At 40.9% G+C, this 23,811-nt stretch overlaps 1 protein-coding gene across 17 annotated transcripts in view; it reads left to right on the plus strand.

Annotated features, from left to right (window-relative positions):
• The window catches only part of KCNQ2 (potassium voltage-gated channel subfamily Q member 2), a 146,353-nt gene that overhangs the window by 100,559 nt on the left and 21,983 nt on the right, over positions 1-23,811 (plus strand). For 9 of the 17 annotated variants that reach the window (XR_006103559.1, XR_006103562.1, XM_042463859.1 and 6 more), the window contains 2 exons: positions 4,938-5,006; positions 6,238-6,267. Coding sequence is in view for 12 of the 17 variants with exons in the window: in XM_042463859.1 (XP_042319793.1) it covers positions 4,938-5,006; positions 6,238-6,267 (99 nt within the window). In the remaining 5 variants the exon portion in view is untranslated. Of the gene's footprint in view, positions 1-4,937; positions 5,007-6,237; positions 6,268-17,912; positions 17,967-23,811 lie in introns of those variants that run through there. The other 8 variants (XM_042463860.1, XM_042463849.1, XM_042463850.1 and 5 more) reach the window with 5 other exon arrangements.

Genomic DNA, 23,811 nt, shown 5'->3' on the forward strand with positions numbered 1-23,811 from the left:
CTCCACTACACTCTGAGGAAAGAGTGTGATCCACTGTCGAACAGCCCTTACTGTCAGGAAGTTCCTCCTAATGTTGAGGTGGAATCTCTTTTCCTGCAGCTTACATCCATTGCTCTGGGTCCTAGTCTCTGGAGCAGCAGAAAACAAGTTAGCTCCCTCCTCAATATGACATCCCTTCAAGTATTTAAACAGGGCTATCATATCACCTCTTAACCTTCTCTTCTCCAGGCTAAACATCCCCAGCTCCCTAAGTTGTTCCTCATAGGACACGGTTTCCAGACCCTTCAACATTTTAGTCGCCCTCCTTTGGACACGCTCCAGTTTCTCAATGTCCTTTTTAAATTGTGGTGCCCAGAACTGGACACAGTATTCCAGTTGGGGCCTGACCAAAGCAGAATATAGTGGCACAGATTTAATGGGCAGAAGTTGAGCAGGTTCTTCATGATGAAATAGTGTCAAAGTGGGCATAGCTGTTGAAATTCTAAAAAGGAGTTGGCAGAACTGGAAAAGCTCATCTTAGAAAAAGCTGTTAGCTACATCTAGAGTCTAGTTCTTCCTAAATATGAGTTATGTGCAAAATGAATTCAATTTCTTAGCTTCTTTGGAAAAGAGCTCTGGAACTGAAATATCTTATGGCTCTTCTGTACATAAATTATTGAGTAGATAACGGGTTCTGTTTAGGTTTCTCTCCCCCAAAACAAGAGCTAAACATGGTGAAAATACATTTTTAGTGGTTAATCTAGGTTTATATGGATTGGGGTGGTGAGGCCTTTCAGAAATTGTTGGACTCTAAATTCTAGCAGCCCAAGCCAACATATGCAATGCTGTGGAATATTAGGAACTTTAATACAGCAGCAGCTGGAGAGCCGTGTGATTTCTATTCCTGGCTCAGAGCAAGCATGCAGACTTCTGAATGTCACAAAACTGAATTTCATCAGACTACTTAAAATATGAAGATGCATAATTTGAAAATATATTCTGACTGATTAAAGTCTGTGACAGTATCAGACATGTTAGTGATACAGCCTACTGGATTTAGTTCTCCACAGCTAGGCTGTTGGAAATGGAGTTCCTGCCCCCTCTTCCTCATGACAACTTCTCTAGTAGCCAGAAAATGCTTCACAGAAAGTCAGATGACTTTTCTGAATGGGATGAATAGTAGTGTATATTTGGTAGGGGCTCCCCAGTGATCAGATGGAGAGATCTTTGGTGAGTGGAGCCCTTCTGTTCATGGAAGACAGCTCCTTGATCCAACCCAGCCCTCCCTCCCTCTATTATTTCTCCTCTTACCCCTTCTCTCATCCTTCTTACTCACTCTCACTCTCTTCACCTGGATGAAGACAGATGTAAGATTTGAAGAATACAAGCCACAGTGGGCTATTCACCCACAGTGTCAGTCTCACTTTGTGAAGAACAAAAGAGATTGACATTACAGCAAGGTGAATGCTAAGATCAGTCGTCATATTGGCTGCCACTGATCAGTTAGGCTGTCCATTCTTCTTTTTTTAAGCATTGTACATATATTAATTTGCACATTTCTCCTTCACCTTGTTTAAAAAGAATTACACATTTTTCTTTTCAATCACAAATTTACTCCAGAACACGGGACATGGAGATATTCTTGGTATTAACCAACTGGCACCATCAAGAGCTGGCTTTGCAGAATGTTACACCTGTTTTCATTTCTTCTCCATCTCTCTAAAATATATTAGTGACTTTACTAGTTCCACTCACATTAGAAAAGGATGTAGTTTGTGGCTCAACAACAAAGGAGCAATCCATCATTTAGCTCCTTGTATCTGTCCTCATTTCTTCTCTTTGTTCCTTTTTGTGTTGTTAAACAGGTAAGTAGAAAGACAGGTAGCAATGGTAGCCCCAGAGAATACAGAAAACAGTCTTAGGTAGTTCTTTTTTAAGTCTGGATTTCAGAATACTTGCACTTAACCCTAACATCCTTTCTCTTTTCTCCTCCCTGATCTGTTGATCTCCCTTCTCTTTTGTCTACCCTCTCGCATATTCTTCCCTTTATGCTCTTGGAACTGCTTTATATAACAAATAAAATGAGTTCTTTATGGTGTGCACGTGTGCATTTGTGAGAGTGTATATTGTTTTGTACTGCCCATATTGTGATTTTGTGGATGGTATTGTAACTGATCGCTTTGGGGCATGATCCAGCTATCCTGACCTCGCCTTAACAATATGTGTGCTTCCTGTAATTGGTCACCTGTGTTCCCTTTGCTATGTGCAGTGAGCAAATGATATTATTATTTATATATGCGATATCAAGAAAACTTTAGATCTCTATGAGTAATGTGCATAATAAAGCCAATGGACCAGGCCAGCAATTTTAAAAGTTGTGTTGAGTTGCATGTACTGTACTATTTCCCCCCCCCAGTGATTGTATGAATCCTTGTGCCTAACTCTTTTTTTTTAATTTTATGAAGCATGCTTTTTGAAAACTAAATGACACCTTTTCTGGAAAGAGAGGGAACATTATAATATCACAGAGCTCAATCATACACCACAGTTTTTTGAGCTAATGCATTCAGAAAAAAGTTCTTGGGCAATTTGCTTTGTTCTTATTTCCCACATTTATCTTTCAGGAATGCATTAAAGTTGACTTGTTATTGAATTTTAAAGTAGTTTGCAGTCTTTAGATAGATAGATGGATAGATAGATAGATAGATATGACACAATACTGACTGTTTTGTTTGGCATTAAAACAGTAACAAAAAACCTCACATTGCAGTCATTTCCCTTTCTTCAGGACTTTAAGCTGAAAATACAAGGCCTATAATTTGTCATCTATCTATCTATCTATCTATCTATCTATCTATCTATCTATCTATCTATCTATCTACAATTTCATTATAATAACATATCAGTTATTGGGTGCATTGAACATGAGTTTTGTAAGGAAATTCAGACTAGGAGACTTTGTCCTTGTATTAATTCCAGCTCTTAAATAATGTACAGCACTAAAATAAATCTTGCATGTTTCATCAGTACTTCCAATATAAAAAAAAATATTGGCTTATTTTCTGTCCCATACAGTGTTTTTATGGCCCTCCACCAGGCATTCAGTCCAACAGTCTCAGCTTTCAGAGAAACTAATATTTCTTCGAATATTGAAGAATCTCTAAGAATATTGAGATTCTTCAATATTTGAAGAACTATTGGTTTCTCTGAAAACTGAGACTGTCAGACTGAATGCCTGGTGGAGGGCCATAAAAAACAAGTGAGAGCACCCATCAGATGCTACTTTCATTCTGGAGTTAAATTTATTGAGGGTAAATACCGTAAACAAACAAACAAACAAACAGGCACGGGACTTATGTCTACCTGCATTGCCTTGACTAGGGCTATGAACAGTAATAGAATACAGGAACGCACCCACCAGTTCTAATGTTTATAAGAGGTGGAGTGGCCATGCACATACTGTGCTTGGCTAGTAGGAGAAAGAAAACCTCAGGCTTTATGTTGCTTGGTGTTCACCACTAGGCAAGGCCTCTGAAGAAGAGCAGTCATTTTCCATCATAATGTTGCAGTGCAGAGAAAACCTTGACTGCTTCTGAACTTTTAAAAGGCATAGAAACTCTGTGAGACTTTAGCACTCAGATCTCATAGAAGTATGAAGAAATAGGTCTTCCTTTCAACACTTGTTTCTTCTCCACTCTACTTACTTGCACTGATTTAGCTTTCAGGTAGTGCCCTGTTCCCTAACACTGCTTTTTACAACATTGATTTTACACACACACACAGAATGCTTTCATATTTTTACAGCATGCATTTTACATGAAAGGTTTTCATTTGGAGCTTTGCTATCAGCCTCAACTTCCAAGGCAGAGATGATGTGGAAGGAAGTTCCTGAGGCCAAACAGGCCTTCAGGCCTACTATAATGTAAAGAGAATGCTATAAAATGTAGGGCAGGGTGGGAACATTGCCTTGAAAATAGCCCAGTATCAGTCTTGATCTCCAAGCAACAACAGTATGACATGGACAGTTTTGCTCAGCATCCAAAAAAGAACAGCAAAGATTTGGAGCCATTTCCCTCTCTGCAAGACTTTAAGGCCAAAAATGCATGGCCAAATCCCCAATTTGAGTATGGGTTGTCTTCCCCACCAAATCTGCCCTATCCCTCCTTTAAATCGGGTTAAAAATTTTGTTCCAGATTTTGTAGGAAAGTCCAGAGCACTTTGCAGCAACACTGAGCGGCTACACACGTGTCCTTGTTGTGTTGCCACTGCCACTACCAATGCAAGTCACTCCCTCTTAGCCCACAACAAGGCACCCAGTCTTATGATTGAACCTAGGCATCTCATTTCTGAACTCAGAAGGAGTGACTTGTGCCAGTTGCAGCAATCCTGGGCAACACAGTGGGGACGCATGTATAGACACTTGCTTGGCATCACTGTGGAGTATGGAGGTGCTGGTGGAATCTGGGGCAGCTCTGGGGCCAGAATACTCCAGGAACAGCCCAGAATATTCTAGGCAGTGTAGATGAGCCCAGAAACAGCATATCAAAGGGTTGTAAAAGCAGGGAGTTCTTGATAGGACTTAGTCTTGCCCTTGGACTAATTAGCAACATTTCTCTATCAGGATTTAAACAACAACAGTTAGCATATTCCAAGACCATGGAAACTACAAGGATGTTTTCCTAAATGGAAAATGATAGCACTTTGGCTAAGCAAAGCAAGCTGAATACAGATCTAAGACTTACAAAAAAAATGGGTCCATAACTTCCTACTTTGTTCCTGTTTTGGGGTGCTCCTAAAAAGAGCCTAAATTGTGAAAAGCTAGCTTCCTCTGCCTGCATGTACATGATGTAACTGAGGCAGAAATGCAAAGGAAGGAAGTGGTTTCCCAGAATTTGCCAAGCTTTTGTTTCTTTATCTGAATATGACTTTATTCCATTTTATTATTCCCTCCAATTTAGGCTCATTCCTCCTTTGAACCAACTGGAGCTGCTGAGGAACCTGAAGAGCAAATCTGGACTGACTTTCAGGTTAGTAATACTGCTATGATAAGTTGCTTGACTAAAATTAAAAAAGGAAAGCAGGTGAAAGAATCAAAAATTCTGAATAGATTCTTTTTTAAAAAGGTGCCAAATTAAAAGTTTACTGACTTGAATATTGTCTTTTGCCAATGTGTTTTCTTCAAGGATAGTATAGTTTATTTCTTTTCATCATTCCTTGAGGAGCTTTTCTTTTGTAAAGAAAACTTTGACAGATCTTTTGGTTGAAAGGCAAACTGTGTAAAAGTATTGCCTTTGAAAAAGATTTGTTGGTGACATATATTTGGCATTCTTACACAATAAAATACATTCTGCATTTATCATCTGTTTCTGGTTTGTCTTTCCTTTCCTTTTCTTGTACTCTCTGCCTAGCAAAATGCATTCCTTTCTTGGGCAAGTTGGTTTAGAGGTATACTGTCTCCTCTGTCACCTGCCTTCTTTCACCAAAGATTTCTTGACAATTATAAGGCATTTTCAATGGTCTTCTCTCTCTTTTGGGGCAGCAGAGTCTATATTACAAGTGACTACACTAGGAGCCTTCACATGACTACTGCAGTTAATACTTTTAATATGTTTAAGCCACTGTGTTGCTCCTCAAGTCTAGCCTGACAAGTGGTGGATTTTTCCTGCAGATCCCAATCCCCAGCATAGTCAGGAGGTATGTCAGTTCACATATACACTATACAGTATACACTACACAGAAATGGAGACAATGGATAAGTGGAGTTACTTTGTCTCTGCGATCCAGCTCCATACATCTGTGACAGTTATGGGAAACATCTCCCATTGTTATGTTTCAAATCTGGAATACAGAGAAGGAGAATGACTCTTATCTAGGATAGGGATGCAATACTGTTGGTCTTTCCAATGTTTTGGCCTATAGCTTCCACAGTCCCATACCACTGGCCAGGCTGGGTGGGGCTGATGTGAGCTATAGGTCAAAAACCTCTGGAATACCGCCCTTCATTGTAATAGGTAAAGAGACCATTAATCAAACCCCATCATCAAAAGAGGTTGGATTTAAAAGTGCTTCTAGCTTTATTTTGACCTTGTTTTGTTTGGGCACCTTTGAACATCTCTTAATTTTCCTCTATATAGTCTTCAGGCCCCTGCCATGTCACTGTGTTATGTCTGTGTTGTGTCCTTTTCTGTCTTTAACTGTATATGTAGTATGCTTTCCTCACCTGACTTCATTGCTAATATACTTTTGCTTCTGTTTAAGGAAAGAGCAACAGCCTGAACCATCTCCAAGGTCTGTATGTTTTTAGAGAGTCCATTCTCATGCATTCTCATGTCTCTTTCTCTTTCTAAGTTTTTGTTCCCTTGTGTCATGCGTGTGATGCTCGTGGCGACAAGGAGCTGAGAGCCATTCAAATAAACATTGTAAACCTTCAACTTGCTCGTCCCCTCTTATGAGACCTATGCCCGCATGCCTTGTACCTACCTGTAATGGTGATCCTTTGATCATGTTTTCCTTCTTTCCAGTGGCAAAGCGCCATTTAGCTGAGTGGAGCCTCTGGAGTGGGGGCTGCGGCAGCATCAAAACCAAGGTTGAGATGTGGCATATGTACACTCAGAAATGGATTGGAAAAAACTGGGTTGTAAATGCTCTGGAGGAAGAGCTGATACATCCCTGTACAGAAAGTAGAAAGGGCAGATAACAGTTTCACATTGCACATTTCAACTTGCCTTTCCCAAATTTGAGGTTTAGAGCAATAACAAGAGGTGGTGGTCATTCTTTGCATTCCCTTTGTCCCTCACCTGTATTTCTGCCTTTCTTTTGATCCCAAAAGCAATGAAAGAAAGGATATTCATGTACCCACCAACATTTGTCACACATCATTGTTTCACAGTAAGTAAGTCCTCACTGTGAGCAAAGCACAAAAGGCACATCAGCCCCCTTTTCAAAGGGTCAGCTAGCTTGTTCAGACCCTTAAAGAAATGTAGATTTCTGTAACATTAAAAAACCTGCATCTCCACATTTATGTTTCTGATCCAGTAAATTGTAGCTTTTCTGGCAATTATTGCTGCTGCTGGGCACAATGCAGTTGTAGCATTTTTGTAGCATGTTTTGTATGTGAAGGAAATACAACTATGCATTTGCTTTCTTGCTAGCAGGCTATTGGACTGTGGACTAAACTGAGTTGGTTCACTCAGGTCAGTAGTAGGGAGTTGGATATGGAAGTTTCTTACTTGTCAGAATTAGAGATGCATGTTTCTAGTACATGTGCTCTCTCCTGTGTTCCTAATGATGATTTTGGAGTTATAAGAGTGTTAGGTACTGCAGATGTGTACATTTCTTTGTACTTATCAAAGTGCTCACACTTATCTGGCTCACAAATATTATAATTTGCAGAATTCCATAAGGCCATAGATTAAGATTATTTACAGCTTGTTCAGATAGTATTCTACCAGCCCCCCCCCCCCACACACCCCGAGGTATGCTTTAATAGTAAGGCAACTTGGTCCTTAGTAATAACTGGCATACTGAGAAGCAAATTTTGTTAGGTATGGTCAGATGTTAGATATGCTGAACTAGACATGTTCAGGACTTCCATTAATATATGTCCTAGGGCTGATCATTTGGGATGTCTGTATCCTGTAAATCAGGGATGGGGAACTACCATGTGGTATCTGGTCAGTGAGGAGTTTTGTCAGGCCTGTATGTACCCTTTCCCACTTTGGAAGGAGTGGAGGAAGGAATGAAGAAAGGCAGGAGGGGACAGGAGGAAAGAGAGACAAAATTGGCAAGGAAAGAAAATATAAGCTTGGGAAGAGATAAATGTTTGGAGACAGAAGAGGGAAACAGTGTGATAGAAGAAAAATAGTTAGCCCCATGAGGTTTGTTGCCTCCCACTTTTGGATTTGGCTCACCTGCCACTGACTTCACCTCTGTATTACAGCCCCCAAGAGAACCCTTCCTGATGTAGTGCCATTCTCAGCATAAAAAGTTTCTCCACCTATACTGTAAAGATTCCAATTTTCCCCCAAAGGTTTGTTTTCTAATACTATTCATTTTCAGATGATGCAATATTGCTGCAGACTATAATCTTATTTTGTTTTATTTATATCTCATTTTTCTCCAGTTCTGAGACTCAAGGATACACCCAAAGCTGCTGCTAACTCCGATTTTTTTTTTCTTTTTAGCTGTGGTTTAGGAAAAGAGTGATTTTTTTTTTGTTTCCAAAAACCTAGGCCTTGTTCCCTCTTACCAGAAAATCCATTTCCTGAAACAATTTTTGAAATCGGTTCTGAAAAAATGTGGTACCCACTATGTTTGCACTGGTTTCAGGAATCGGTTCAGTGGCGGGGGGGGGGGGGGAGCTTGATGGCCCAGCCCATCTCTGGCCTCTCCTGGCCCCAAAATCTCCAGCCCAGCTGCCTTACTGGCTTCTTTGGCCACTGGCCAAGTTCCCTGGGCTTTTTAAAAAAATTCCTGTGGTCGGGGAGGCTGGAAGGAGGTCTCAGAGAAGCCCGGGGAAAGCCAGGAAGGAAGTTGCAAGACTTCCGGCATTTCTGAGACCTCCTTGTGGCCTCCCCAGCTGTGGGAATTTTTTTAAAAAGCCTAGGTAACCTGGTCAGCGGCCAAAGAAGCCAGTAAGGAGGCTGGGCCGGGGATTTGGGGGCCAGGAGAGACCGGTCCATGCCTGCTGCCTCCCTGGGCTGGGCTGCCAATGGGAACCAGGGCAGATTTGAATCCGTCTGGCTCCCACTTGGGCTGAATTGATTTATTTCTAAATAAACCGATTCAGCCCAAAAAAATACCCCATTTTCCCAGCGTATTTTTGGCATGGGTTAAATGGGCAAAAATGGGCAAATAGCATGACCTCCCTTTCTGAAACGATTTCTGAAATCGGATTTAGTGGGAACTATGCCCGTTTAACCTGGATCACGATCCAGATTTAAACGTAGTGGGAACAAGGCTCAAGCTTGCCAGTTGGTTGTTGATCTGTGTTTATACCTATCAGGAGTAATAATTATGTTTGTAGTGCTAGGAGAGAACAGTTTCAAATAAGTCTATAGCATATCTTCCAGTATTTCAGAGACAAAAAAGGGGCCAAGCAACATCAGAGTATGGTCAAGCTGGCAACAGTTATTAATGAGGAAGAATTCATAATCCAAGAGAAGCTGTAGTGTCTGTTCCTCTTTTCCCATCCTGCTCTGTCAGCTGAGTACTTTTGGACTTTGAATTTAGTTTGCAGCAGTTGATGTAAGCTGAGGAAAAAGAGGGAAAATGGGAGCCCAGTCAGTTGGAGAGTATGCAGCTGACCCAACATGACATGTGACTGCTGTCAATTTGTTCTTCTCCAGTAACTTTTAACAAAATAAGTGTGTAGTGTTATTGTGTTCAGACCCCCTGCTCTTGTAAATTTTACACACAATGATGTGACATTGTGCATTTCACTTACTAGATGGTACTGCGGAGACATAGGTGCTATAATGGATGGTGATAGGTAGTGTGTGTAAACTTAGTTTGGCCTTACGATGTAGCAGTTTAATAAAAAAAGAAGAAGCTTGCACCATATTTCTGTACATCCAAGGTGGGAGACAAGAGTGGATAATATATTAGAAAAATCCACATTCCAATAGGTCTTGAAAATCCTCATGGTAAGGATGTTGCGAACATTCAGCTAGGGCTACTCACTTGAGTAAATAGTGCTGTTAGATTTTAAAGTGTGAGATTTTAAAGTGTGAGATGTCTTCTGTGCCCTAAAACTTTAGTTGGCTTGTAAGTACATGTGTGCCACTCTTCTCCAGCTTGATGTGGAGTGTAATGTGCCTGTCCTTAGTGGATGGCACTGAGTGACAGTTTCTTTGCCTCAGAAAGACAGGTTCTGAAGGCATGGATCACACTGGCTGTCGGCTAGCCAGATCTTCTTCTCTTAGGCAGGTGGCTGCTGCACTGAAGGTTGCCTTCTGGCCTGAAAAAATATTTGGCTTCAGGAAATGAAGCTGATAGAGAAGAGGTGGAGACTTCCTTCCATGCTTGACCAGTGTATAAATAGTGAACATATTTTAAGAGATTGTTCAGTTACTCTTTGGCCAGTATGTTTAATATTCCTCTACTTGTGCTGCCAAGAAAGAAACAAGATACCTTGGCACAGAAGAGGTAAAATCTGCTTACCAGTATTTTGGTTAATGGTACTTGACTAGGTGGAGAAAGCTCTTCTGTCTTGCCACCATAGAACAGTTTCCCTTAAGTAGCCCACCAAACCTCAAACAATGGTTCTCTTGAAGAAGTTTGATGTTTGAGGGGTCTGCTCACTGAGAGACAGGCCCCCCCCCATTTCTGTTCTAACACAAAGATGCAGGACATGATACAACTCAGCTGGACCAATGTGGGAAAATCAGGGCTATCGTCCAGTCCATAAGATGTTAGCAAATTCAGTATTATGTATTTTCTTTGATGGATTAACCTATAAGATCTGCATACATGTGCATATGAGAGAATAAAGATTTCTCATAATGTTCCTTTTATATATAATACAAGTAAGTGTAGCAGCTGGTGTCATAGATATATCCTCTGTTCTCTTTTAAAGAAAATTCTGCTGCCTTATCTATTAGGGACACCTCTTTAGCGCATCAACATGTTCTTGAAATTCAGTTAATCTAACTCATTAATTGAACAAGCAATGCAGCCCAGTGGAAGAACCATAGTGAGAAGTATCCCCACTTTCATCTAGGAAAGAAAAAAGGTGGTAAAGATATTGTTGCAGCTAAACCAAAGGGGCCTTGTTGGTACAATGGGCTCTTGGTATCTGCTGATGTGTGGTTCCAGCACTCCCCATTAGGGTTGCCATAAATCAGGACCTCCGAACCGGGACAAATGTAGGACAACATTTTCAAATGTAGGACACTTTTTAAAAAGCAGATCCAAGCCTCTCCCTCCCAGTTTCACTTTCCTCCCCCCCCCAACCCCTTCGGGGGAGAGGAAATCCCCAGAAAGGAGAAGCCTGGGCAGCGGAGGACAAGCCTAGACCGAGGACGCAGGCTCCTGAGGGACTTCTGTGCTCGGCCCAGGCCTGTCCTCCGAGGCCACTCTCCTCTTCCCAGACCTCCCCTTTCCCCCAAAGGGCTCTTTGGAGGGAAGAGAAGGAAGGCAGGAAAGGAGAGGAGAGACCTGGGCAATAGCCCGGTCCTGCTCTTCCCAGACCTCCCCTTTCCTGCAAAGGGCTCTTTTTGGAGCCCTTTGAAGGGAAGGGGAGCAGGGAAGGCGAGGACTTGGCAGCTGTGGAGGACAGCCCCAGGCCTCTCCTCAGAGGCTTCATTTTCCTCAGGACAAAGGGAGAAGCCTGACCCAAGCAGGGAAGGTAAGTAGGGAACTAAGGAGGGAAGGAGGGAAGGAGGGAAGGGGGAGGCAAGGCGAGGGACTTTTGTCCCCAATCTGATGTCCCATGCTTCTTCACCGAGACTCTACTGTGTACACAGAAAGTGCACTTGGGGGGGGGAAACCTTTGAAAATGGGCACCCACCTCCTCCTCCTCCTCCTCCTCCTCCTCCTCCTCCTGTTTCCCCCTCCTCCTTCTCCTTGCCATGCACTAAGAAAGGGCGCTTTTCCCTCCCCCTGGCTGGCCCAGAGTCTCACTCCTCCTCCTCCTCCAAGGGCCCACCTCCTCCTTGAGGCTGGCCAATGGCAGAGTGGGGCTGGAAACAGCTCCGCTCCAGCTGCTGTGCCATTGGCCAGCCAGCCTCAAGGGGACGAGAGTTCCCTTTAGGCGCGATGGCTGCTGGCTGGGACCAAACCCAGGATTTAGAGTGAACCGGACCGTGACCGTGCCAAACTGCAAAAACCGTTACAAGCACGGGCACAGCAGGGTTATGGCATCCCTACTCCCATGGATATCAAAATCCATGGATGCTCAAGTCCCATTATATTCAGTGGTGTAGTAAAATGGTGTCTCTTATATAAAATGGCAAAATCAAGGTTTGCTTTTGGGAATTTATATATTTCTTGAATATTTTCAAATTGTGGATGATTGAATCTGTGGATAAGGAAACTGTGGAGACAGAGGGCCAACTGTATTTGTGTTTCTGAAGCACTTTGTGAGGAAGAAAGACTTGTTCCTTGACTTTTCCCCACTTCCAGTCTTCTTGTTTTTATTGTCTTGTCTTGTATTATGTTGTGTATTTATCCCATGTTTCCCTGATGTTCAGCTGTCATCTCCTGTTCTTTTTCCTTGTGTTGTGCTCATAACAATCATACAAGATAGCTAGGCTGAGATAATTTCTTTGGCCAAAGAAGCAGTGGCTGAGCTTCGTGGCTGAGTAAAAATTTGTAGCCAAGTTTTGTCAGTCTAGCTGTACCTGTCAGAGCACATGGGCTCCCATTCCCACTGCCTTGCTCTCTATGGTGCCTTTGTAGCTGTTCATGCTTCAGCTGATCTACCAGAGATGTCCAAAGTACCTTGCTTCTTAACCCTATCAATTGATTAGGCCATATGTAAGGAACTCATCCAAAAATATTGAAAATTTCAAACTAGGTGGTTTTAGTTTTACCATATGTTCTGTAACATGCTTATATGCCTGATTCCTTGAGAGAGTTATAACATTCATGTTATATAAAGATGCTGTATTGGGAAACCTGTGGTTTTCCAGACGTTGTTGCACACTAATTCCTAGTTGTCATGATCAGTTGGAATCAATAACAGGTTCCCAATTCCTCCTGTAAAATGTGATATTATTTTATTGTATGCATATGTGTATGTGCGTGCCCCCCCTACACACATGCATGCAGGTTGAATCTCTCTTATCCAAAATGCTTGGGACTGGAAGTGTTTGGATTTCAGAGTTTTTCAGATTTTGGAATATTGGTATATACATAATGAGATATCTTGGAGATAGGACCCAAGTCTAAACAACTAAATTCATTTATATTTCATATACATGTTATGCAGATAGCCTGCAGGTAATTTTATATACAACATTTTAAATAATTTTGTTCATAAAACAAAGTTTGTGTACCTTGAACCATCAGAAAGCAAAGGTGTCACTATCTCAGTCATCCATGTGGACAATTTGGGATTTTGGAATATTTTGGATTTCACAATAAGAGAGATTCAACCTGTATCTGGATCCCAAATTTGCTGACAATTATCATAGAAATACACAATATTAACATGTGTATGTGGAAGTATTCTGGCTCCTGGCTGGTGATGCCATAGTCCAGTTTCGTGTCTTTTCCTATCAGAGAATGACAATAAAAGCAGCTGCAATCAGACTTATGGGGGTTGGCTGATGCTGAAGGTGCCAACACAGGAAAACAGCAACCCATTGTTCTTCAGTATCTTTCAGTCTGGGGGAATTGAACATTTTGAAACATTTATCCTACATTTGGGAGTCTTCAGGAGATTTGTGGTGTATGGATGCATGTTAGTCAGTCTGACTTATAGGACTACTATGCCAGGAGATGGGCTGGCATCGTACACTATTTTATTTGGTATTGGTCTGTTCTCACAAGCAGAGACTCTTGGTGCTTGCTACAAAAAATAAAAAATAATTTAAAAATGGAGTTGGATGTCTTTGAGAATAAGAGGGTGGATTCCATTTGAACTTGCAGCAGAGGTTTCAAAGCAGAAGGGATTCTTCCCAGCCTTTCTGCTACCAAAATGGATGCTTCAGACTCCAAGTTCAAATTACCCCTCTCTTGCAAACCAAACAGGATTTCCCCTTCTGCATTTGAAATGTGGTGAAGAGATTGTTATGGAAGAAAGCAGCTGTCACTTTTTAGAACAGCTTATTTAAATCAAGAAGTGGTCATGGGGTGCAACTAGATGTCATAAGAGACGTGGGGTGTTTCTATTTATTCTTTCTCATTTTCTGGAATAATAATAAATAATAATAAATAAAAAATTTATTTCTATACCACCCTTCTATATAATCAGGGCGGTGTACAACATTATAAAACATTAATAGAAATAACATACATATACAACTAAAATTAAATACAACAATACAATAGCATTAAAACAATCTAACCAGCTTGCCACTGCTGGCATAGGAGGGGAAGAGCTAATTGGGGCATGTGTCAGGGAATGCTGACTTGAACAGGAAAGTTTTAAGCCCCTTTTTAAACTGGGCCAGGGAGGTGGCCGAGCGGAGCTCAATGGGCAGAGAATTCCAGAGGGTCGGGGCCGAGATGGTGAAAGCTCTCCTAGACGTGGAGGCTAGTCTGGCCCCTGGGACCCTCAATAACTGCTGCCCAGATGTTCTGAGAGAGCGGGGCGGACTGTATGGGGAGAGGCGGTCCTCAAGGTATCCTGGGCCCAAGCCATTTAGGGCTTTATAGGTAATAACCAGCACCTTGTATTGCGCCTGGAAGCGAATAGGCAGCCAGTGCAGGTCTTTGAGCACTGGTGTTATGTGGCTGGCACTGGATATGCCAGTAACCAGCCTGGCTGCCATATTTTGCACTAATTGTAGCTTCCGGGTATGGTACAAGGGCTGCCCCATGTAGAGCGCATTGCAGAAGTCCAAACGAGAGGTTACCAGAGCATGTACTACCGTTTCAAGGTGCCCCCGGTCCAGGAAGGGACGCAGCTGGCGAATCAGCCGAAGCTGATAACAGGTGCTCCTGACCGTCGCATCCACCTGAGCTGTAAGGTGGAGGGACGAATCAAGGAGCACCCCTAGACTGCATACCGAGTCCTTCACGGGAAGCGTGATCCTGTTCAGGACAGGTGGAACCACTGCCATCCCTGGGTTGGGGGAACCTATCACGAGCACCTCCGTTTTCTCTGGATTCAAACTGAGTCGGTTTTCCCTCATCCAGCCCATTACCAACTCCAGACAGGCCACAAGAGGAGAGATGCCATCTTCAGTCACTGCAGCAGTCGGAGACATAGAGAAGACTATTTGGGTGTCATCAGCGTACTGATAACCCCGCGCCCCATGTCTCCGGATGATCTCTCCCAGCGGTTTCATGTAAATGTTGAAAAGCATGGGAGACAGAATGGCTCCTTGAGGGACCCCAGATGTAAGGGCCCTCTTATCGGAGCACACGTCTCCCAGCTGCACCATCTGGAACCTCCCGGAGAGGTAGGAATGGAACCACTGGAGCGCAGTGCCCCCGATTCCCACCTCTGCCAGGCGCTCCAGAAGGATACCATGGTCTATGGTATTGAAAGCCGCTGAGATGTCCAAGAGCACCAACAGGGACACGCTTCCCCTGTCGATGCCCAGACGGAGATCATCGACCAAGGCGACCATGGCCGTCTCAACCCCGTAACCCGCCCGAAAGCCGGTTTGAAATGGGTCCAGATAATCCGTATCGTCCAAGATCGATTGAAGCTGGATTGCAACCGCCCTCTCGATCACCTTCCCCAAAAATGGCAGCAACGAGACTGGCCAATAATTGTTATGCATCAGGGGGTCGAGGGAGGGCTTTTTTAACAGCGGTTTTACAATGGCCAATTTTAAGCTGGATGGAAATTGCCCATCCCTCAAAGATGTATTTATAATCTGGTGTAACAATGAAGTTACCACCGGTCCCCCCTGAGCCGCTAGCCATGAGGGACAGGGATCGAGAGAGCAGGTTGTCTTCCGAACACTTCCAAGGATCTTGTCCACATCATTGGTACTAACCAACTCAAACTGATCCAGTTTAATAGAGTCCACGGAGGCTCTGGACGCCTCTGCTCTGGGTTCTGCCCTAATGCCAGTGTTAAGACCTTCGCTTATCCGAGAGGTTTTATCCGCGAAGAAGTTGTTAAATTGGTCACAGCAGGCCTTAGAAGGTTCAAGGATCTGGTTCGGGGCAGGAGGGAGCTGATGGAAGCATCTAATACTAACTGAACTTTTAGACTGGCTGATAACCAGAGTTCTCTGGGTAGTGTTCACTACGTTAAAACATAAAATCCAGTAATAATAGAAGAAACAATAGAAGTGACTAAGTAAATCAGTGAATTATTAACTATGTAATAATTTTACCAATTGGCTGGCCAAGCTGTATTTATTAATTATGTATTTATTGCATTTATACCCCATCTTTCTCTCATGATGGTATCCTAGACAGTTTACGGGAATTTAAAACACGATTAAGTTTAAAACAAGATTAAAACAAGCTGAAAAAGAATTAAATAATAATATTATGATTTTCAAAAAATTGTTAAAATGGGTAAAACCACATTTAAAACATAATTACTACTAAAAGATTTAAAAAAATAAAGTATGTGCAGCGAAGCTTCCTATTTAGAAGGGCAAAAAAGCAAAGGAGTGGGGAGATAAGTATTATTTTGAAGGTTACTTACCTCATTTTCCCATTGGCTTCCCGTTGGTTAGCCTCAAAGGCTGGGTTCGGTTTTGCATTTTTGATTCCAAACTCTTGATTTTTTTAAAAAAAAGAATAACTAGTTAATGGCAGAAAATAAATGGTCTGGTACCTTGAATTTCAACTGAACGTCTTGTGAACATGAGACTAGAACGTCTGTTCATTGCAATAGAGCCATAACCTTGTCTGCTAAAAGAAAATGAGACCACAGAAATAAGTGGCATACACAGTAACCTCCCATCTGTGCTGCCATGTAGAGTACCAGTAACAACTCAAGTAGCGTTGTGATGCTCAGCATTTCCCTGAGCTCTACTAGGCAAGAAAAATATTTTGTTATGTGTTAGACAGTCCTGGAAAGAAAGAAAAAAGCAAAGGGAAATGGAATGGTACTTGGTCTGAGTTTTTTTATGATGTCTTCCTTTGCCCTGTTCTATGGAGCACATTATACTAGACAAGAAAGGTCTCCCTAACATGTGAAGTCAAAAGCTTTCACAGCTGGCATCCATAGATTACCTGTCTATAGTCTCCCTGACATGCTTTTGTAGGATTCGTAATTCTTAGCCTTTGTACTTTCTCATGCTTTTAAACATCTCATGCCAAAGAAAAGGTGGACATGTTATCAAGTAAACAAACCAAAAATACCAATAATCAATGAGGAACAGATAGGAATAGAAATGCCAAAATAACTCAAAAGTAAAGATGGAAAGCAATGGCAAACTGCCTCTGAACAAATTCCATTATACGGTTGCCATAAGTCGGAAACAACTTGAAGACACACAACAAAAGCAAAGCTGGGATATATAAATGGATTGAATTTATGGGGAATGTACTCCACTCCCTTATTTTTTCTGGATGATTGAATTAGTAGATTTTTACAAACATTACAGAATAAATGCAGTGGACTTTTAGGAAGGGAAAACTGCAAGAATTTGGAGTGAACTGAAGGTAAATACGTACTGGAGCCAATGTGGTGTAGTGGTTTGAGCACTGGACTGTGTTTCTGGAGACCATGGGTTGATTCCCTGCTCAGCCATGGAAATCCAGTATGTGACCATGGCTGAATTGCACACTCCCAGCCCTAGAAACCCCCATGATAAGTTTGCCTTAGGGTTGCCATAAGTTGGAAATGACTTGGAGGTACACAACAACAACAACAACAACAACAACAACAACAGATACTGGATATGTAAATAAAATTATTCTGCAGTCCCCCCTCCCCACCACCACTTCAGTGTTTTCTTGGGAGACAAAATACCTCAATTTCTGTTGAGCATAGAAAATGTCAGAATTGGTCAATATTTTGTAGAAAAGAAACCCTGACCATATCAAGCTAACTTGGGAATGAAAACATGAACACCCAAAGTGCTCCATGTACCAATAAATATGCTGACTGAGGAAGTAATGTTCCCATTTCTAATGCAGAAGGGGTTCTTAGTAGCACTATTTTGGATTGCAAGGCTTTCTATGCACCCTGTTTGATTGCGCTTTGCACAAGGCAGAAGAAAAACTCACCTTAGTCCATAATATCCATTATGAACATGGCCTTCCCAATTATTTTTTACAGTTGATCACAGTTTCCTGTTTGGCATGAGCCATCTGGTCTAATATTTCTACTCTCCCCTCATTTCCAGTAAAAGCAATCCGTGCAGAAAGTCACTTTGTGGATGCTGCTCAGGAAACTCTAGGTACCACGGGAATTGCTTCGCACTGAACTAATCCAAGGCTGCACGGCTCATCCTCTTTCTTTCTTTCTGTCTCCTTCTTTCCCCTGCTACTTTCTGTTCTGAACACTCATCTGCTTAATAGACGTGCTCAGGAAGCTAGGAGACTCACTAATTCCTTTCAGCACACAATAGACACTAGCAGCTTCCTTGTCCAGTTAGACAAAGCATCAAAAATGTGAAGGGGAAAGATGTGAAATGTGTCAGCTTGCCTCGCCACCATCTTTCCTAACAAGCTAATGACCAGTAGCAGTGAAAGAGACTGAGTGTTCAGGGGAAACAAGCTATATCCTGGTAAACAGAAATACTGCAATTAATCTAACCTGGATTGTCCCTCTTTATTTTGTTGATACTAGAATTTAGAAATATTTGTGTTGACTGTACTGGATGTCCACTGGACAGGGATCCTTTCGATGACACTGAACAACTGTCAATGGACCTCTTTTTGATGGACCTGACCTAGTATCTTTTGAAAACACATCTAGCTCTCCTGGCACTTCTATTACTCAGCTATAGATAACTAATCTTCAGTCCATTTTAGCTGCAGATCCCTCTTTAGTGGTTGTGTGCATAACTCCAGTTGCTATTAAACAAGATTTGGAACTGATGCTGAGTGGAGTTAAGATAACTGAATCACATATTCTGCTTCATGTAGCACCTCTTATTGAGCTGACTCTGATAGTTAAATCATCTTCAGAGACCTCGCAGTGAAGCTGTTCTTCCTGACAGAGTAATGGGAAATTCATGAGGAATTGACAGATTTCTTAAACTTCAGAGTGTCTAAAAATGACTCTCTGTGATGATGTTCCCTCTGCTCTATAAAAATAATAATAAAAGAATCAAACTCCTAGGTGGCTTATGCACATCTTAAGGTTACTGACTTACTAATTCTTTCTTCTGCATGCTCTGAATGGTGGACACACATGGCTTGTTGGTTTGTTTGCAGTTCAGTGTGGAGTTGCCAGTGCAAGACCAGGTTAAAATGCACCAAGATGCTTGCAAAAAATGTGAGTGATGCATGTCAGTTTTTGGAATCCAGTTGAACATCAGTCTTTTGTTTCAAGATGACAATGCTCCGACTTTCCTAATTCAGTATCCCTTTCCTTGTAATTTTAATAAAGTATCTGCAGCCTAAGAAATCCCTATGCCATAAGTTGACAGGTTACTGGAAGGCGCATAAAAACACACACCAGCGAATTAGGAAGACAGCCTTATGTTTAGATTGGTCATAAATAATGTAAGTGGGTGTAGAGAAAAAAAGATACATATAAATAGTTTCATTTTATCTTGTTCTTGTATTAGCTGGATCAAGAACTTTAAAATCCTGAGTTCAATACAAACATTTGAAAAACCAGATCTTTAGGTATTGAAACATATTACTCTTTCCCCATAAGATTTTGATGACTTAGCAAAAGAGGATGGCCAAGGACACTTGGGAGTCTGGTGACCTCTTCCAGCATGGAAACATTCATTTCCAAGATGGTTGGTTTGGGCATAACTGTTATTCTCAAACATGAGTGGTAACACTCTTGGAAATACTGAGACATTTTCAACTTGGAGTCAGTAAAATAAAAGTTCTTATCTCTCCTGTGCCATCATCCTTGTTTCTTTCAGAGGCAGCTGGAAGTGATTTGATTCTTTCTAAAGATAAGAAAAGTACAGGTTGTGTATCCCTTATGTGAAATGTTTAGGACCAGGAATGTTTCGAATTTTGATTTTTTTTTTTGGAACTTGGAATAGTTGCATATACATAATGAAATATATCTTGGAGATGAGACCCAAGTCTAAACATGAAATTCATTTATGTTTCATATAGACCTTATGCACATAGCCTGATGTTAATTTCATACAATATATTAAATAATTTTGTGCATGAAACAGTTTCTGTACAGTGAACCATTAAACCTGTAGCTTCATATTGGCACTAAAAAGGTTTCAGATATTGCAGCATTTTGAATTTTAGATTAGGGATGCTCAATTTTTATCCTCAAAGAATAGTTAACCAAATCTTTCAGCTGTTAATCTGCAGTGCCCCTTTCCTGATATATGCTGGATATAGCTAGACATGTGTTAATATACTTTTTTGTGGGCTAGTTTTCAACAGCCACTGGTGTTAACCTGAGACATAATGTGCTCTGGTTTTGAATTTCAAGCATATGTCCTATTTTCTTCTTTCCTTGAGGACTGCGTAATAAGATCTTTGTCTGTTCCAGCTAAAGCTGTTGTAATCCTGAAATTGTTTGACTGGGAAGGCTTACTTATTCCTTCTAGTAGAGTGGTAAAAGCTTTAGATTGCAAATTGGTTGGGGAATGGGCTCCCTCACTTTATTATTTGTACAATTCTTAGGACAGTTTATAATGTCTGCTTAGCATCATTTTTCAACTGTGCCTTTAAATAGTATTTAGGATGAAATGGGGGTATTTGGAGTTATGTTTTTATTGCTCTAAAATGCATGTAAAATCTAGGAAACCTTTACTGTACTAACATCATGTATTTTGTGCATTTTGGTTGGCCCAATAAAAGTATCATTGTTTTGTGGATTTTGGATGCTATTGTTCTTTACTGTAATGCTAGTGATATAAGGATAGAACTGATGTGTTCATGAGTTGTTGTACAGAAGGTCTTGTTGACAGAATTTGTTGAAGTCTTAAAAGAAGCCCTTGGCAATAAACTGCAATTGAAAGCAGCTGCCAGTTTGCATTATGTAAAAACTGTAGAGGTAAAATACCTTGGCGTCACAATCCTTAGTTCAGTATGGTTGTAAAGTTTTAAGAAGCAAAAGTTTATGTGGAATCTCTTTTCCTAGTTCATTGCTCTGTGTCCTAGTCTGTGGAGCAGCAGAAAACAAGCTTGTTCTATCCTTAATATGCCATCCTCAAATATTTAAACATGGCTCTTAACCTTCTCTTCCCTAAGCTAAATATACCCAGCTGCCTAAGCTGTTCTTCATAGGGCATGGTTTCCATAAAGATGAAAATATTGATCCCTGCCCTAAATTTTGAAAGGACTTTCAGATCTTTACAGTGGTCAATTAGTGTTGATGTGTGAAAGCAATACATTTTATATAATGTGTGTGTGTGTGTGTATATATATATATGTGTGTGTGTGTGTGTGTGTGTATAATATATACTATGTAATAATTTTATATAATAAATGGATGAAAGAGGAAACAGTTAAAGACAGAAGGGAAGCAAAAATAAAAGGTGACAAAAACAGGGTCAGTATTCTGAATGCAACTGTTCAGTGACAAGTGCACAGGGACAAGGAAAACTACTATAATAATCAAGGCAGACAAATAGAAGGTGACAACAAAAATGGAAGAATAAGAGACCTTATCCACAAGATCTGAGAAATCAAAGGGAAATTTAAAAGAAGAGTGGGGATGCTCTATAATCTATAGGGGAATACATTACGTGACCAAGCAGAAATACACCGAAGAACTATATAAAAAGATGAAAAGATGACAGATTCATTTGAAGAAGAACGATATGAAGATGAACCTTGACTTTTAAAAAAATGAAGTGAAAGCTGCACTCAGAGAACTTGGGAGAAACAAATAACCAGAAACTGATGGCATACCAATAGGGCTGCTTCAATGTACAGACAGAACCTTACTCTGGTTCCAAATAAAAATTGTCAGCAAATATAGAAAACAAAACAATGGCCCACAAATTGGAAATGCTCAATGTACATTCCACTCCCCAAGAAAGGGGACACCAGGAATTGCAGTAACCACAGGACCTTTATATTTATTTACAAGCAAAGCAGTACACAAAATTCTACAATAAAGACTTTTACCATATACGGAGCAAGAAATGCCATATGTTCAAGCTGAGTTTAGGAAAGGAAGAGGTACTAGGGATCATATTGCAACCATATGTCAGATAATGAAGTGCACCAAAGCAATTCAAAAGAAAATCATCCTGTGCTTTGTAGATTATAGCAAATCTTTTGATTGTAAAGATCATGAAAAACTATGGATTGCCCTTAAACAAATGGGCGTGCCAAAACATTTTATTGCCCTGGGGCATACCCTGTACTCAGGACAGGAGGCTGCTGGTAGGACAGAATATGAAGAAATGGAATGGTTTCCAAACGGCAAAGGGGTCAGACAAGTCTGCATCTTATTACTTTATCTGTTTTATCTATATTCATATATAAAGCAACATTAGATTTAAGGAAGGAGGTGTGGAAATTGGAGAAAGGAAATTAAGATATGCAGATGAAACCATACTACTAGCAGGAAATAGCAGATGGATTGATTAGTGAAGAAAGTTAAGGAAGAAAGTGCTTATGCTAGTGAATTCATTGTCCAATTCTTAACATTTAAGATTACCAAATTCATCTTCAGACCAAGTGTACCAAGCTCTGTCATGATGCTGCAGAAATCCACTTTCACATACTAACCTAAGTTGTTGGTGTCCCTGTATCCTCTTTCAGAGACCGCATACAGATGAAATCATGGCCCTGAATGAGTTGCAGATAACTTGCATTTTCTCCACTGGGTCCACTTAGTCTTCCCAGCTGCACTGTACTCTGCTGAAATCTGCCTGCATAGCTAATTAACTTAGAAACCAGTTGCCTGGCTGAAGGACCCTTAACATAGCTGTAGGTCTGGCTGTATCATTAATGACTTATTTGTTTATACCAGGAGGTTTGGAAAACATTCTATTTTCTCTTCATTCTGTATAATGGGTGTTTAGGGAATGTATCTCAGTCCATTACCATTTCCACATAATTAATGTAAGATTTTATTTAAGATAGCTAAGTACTATTATGCATCTCATGCTACCATAATATGCAATTTGCTTTTCTGTGTACTCTGAGTTCAGTAATATAGCTTCAATTATCCAAATAGCCTTATCCTTAAAAGAAGAAGGAGGAAGGAGGAGGAAGAGGAGGCAACTATCAGTAAAAGGCTTTCAAAATATTTTTGTCTATAATTACCATCCTCACTGGATTAGTGAAGACAGGTCTGCTCTGCTAAGGTGATACTAAACTAAACTGCTGACTATGTAGATGTTTTCCACTGAAGACGGATCTATGATGGCTGAAATTCCTTTGGGATGGTGCCACTAGATGCTGCTTCCATCTTGTTCCAACCATGCTGGGTCCTGTCTCATCCCATATCTGCACTGACTCCTTTGATTCTACATAAAAGCACTTGCACAGTACCTGAACTGATATATGGCAACAGCTTGATAGACATTGCAAACTGCCCTAAATGCGGGATTTTTTATGCTAATCATGTATAGCGCATCTGTGGTCCAGAGCTGGAATACCCAGTGGCATCACTAAGGTGCTATGTGGGGCTGAGAAACTTCAAAGAGAAGGCAGTTGTGCATTCCCATACTTGTCAGATTATTATTGTGACAGGGATTCTTGGCAGGTAGCCCCTCTATAATATCCAAGAAAAATTAGTTATATCATGATAAAATATATAGGAAGATACTTGGAGAAGGCAAAAGAGTGTTCATAAAAAGGAACAGTCACAAATGCTTGTACCTAAATGGCCATATTTGAAAAACTTTTAAAATGTTCATAGACTGAATTGCACGTTCTTGACTTCAATAAAGCAAAGGAAGTGTATATTCTCAATGTATTGATGAAATGTTTTTCAAGACGGCTGCTTCGATCTATGCTAGGGTAGAAGACTTTGCATTATGATACTAGTATTATTGGAAGTTGAAGCTCTCTGTCATTTCATAACAGTGGACTGAAAAATTGGAAAGTGTCTATAGCACATTAGCCAGATGGGATAATAATAATAATAATAATAATAATAATAATAATAATAATAATAATAAT

The sequence above is a fragment of the Sceloporus undulatus genome, chromosome 4 (genome assembly GCF_019175285.1).
Source record: "Sceloporus undulatus isolate JIND9_A2432 ecotype Alabama chromosome 4, SceUnd_v1.1, whole genome shotgun sequence".
In the NCBI taxonomy this organism is placed as follows: Eukaryota; Metazoa; Chordata; class Lepidosauria; order Squamata; family Phrynosomatidae; genus Sceloporus; species Sceloporus undulatus.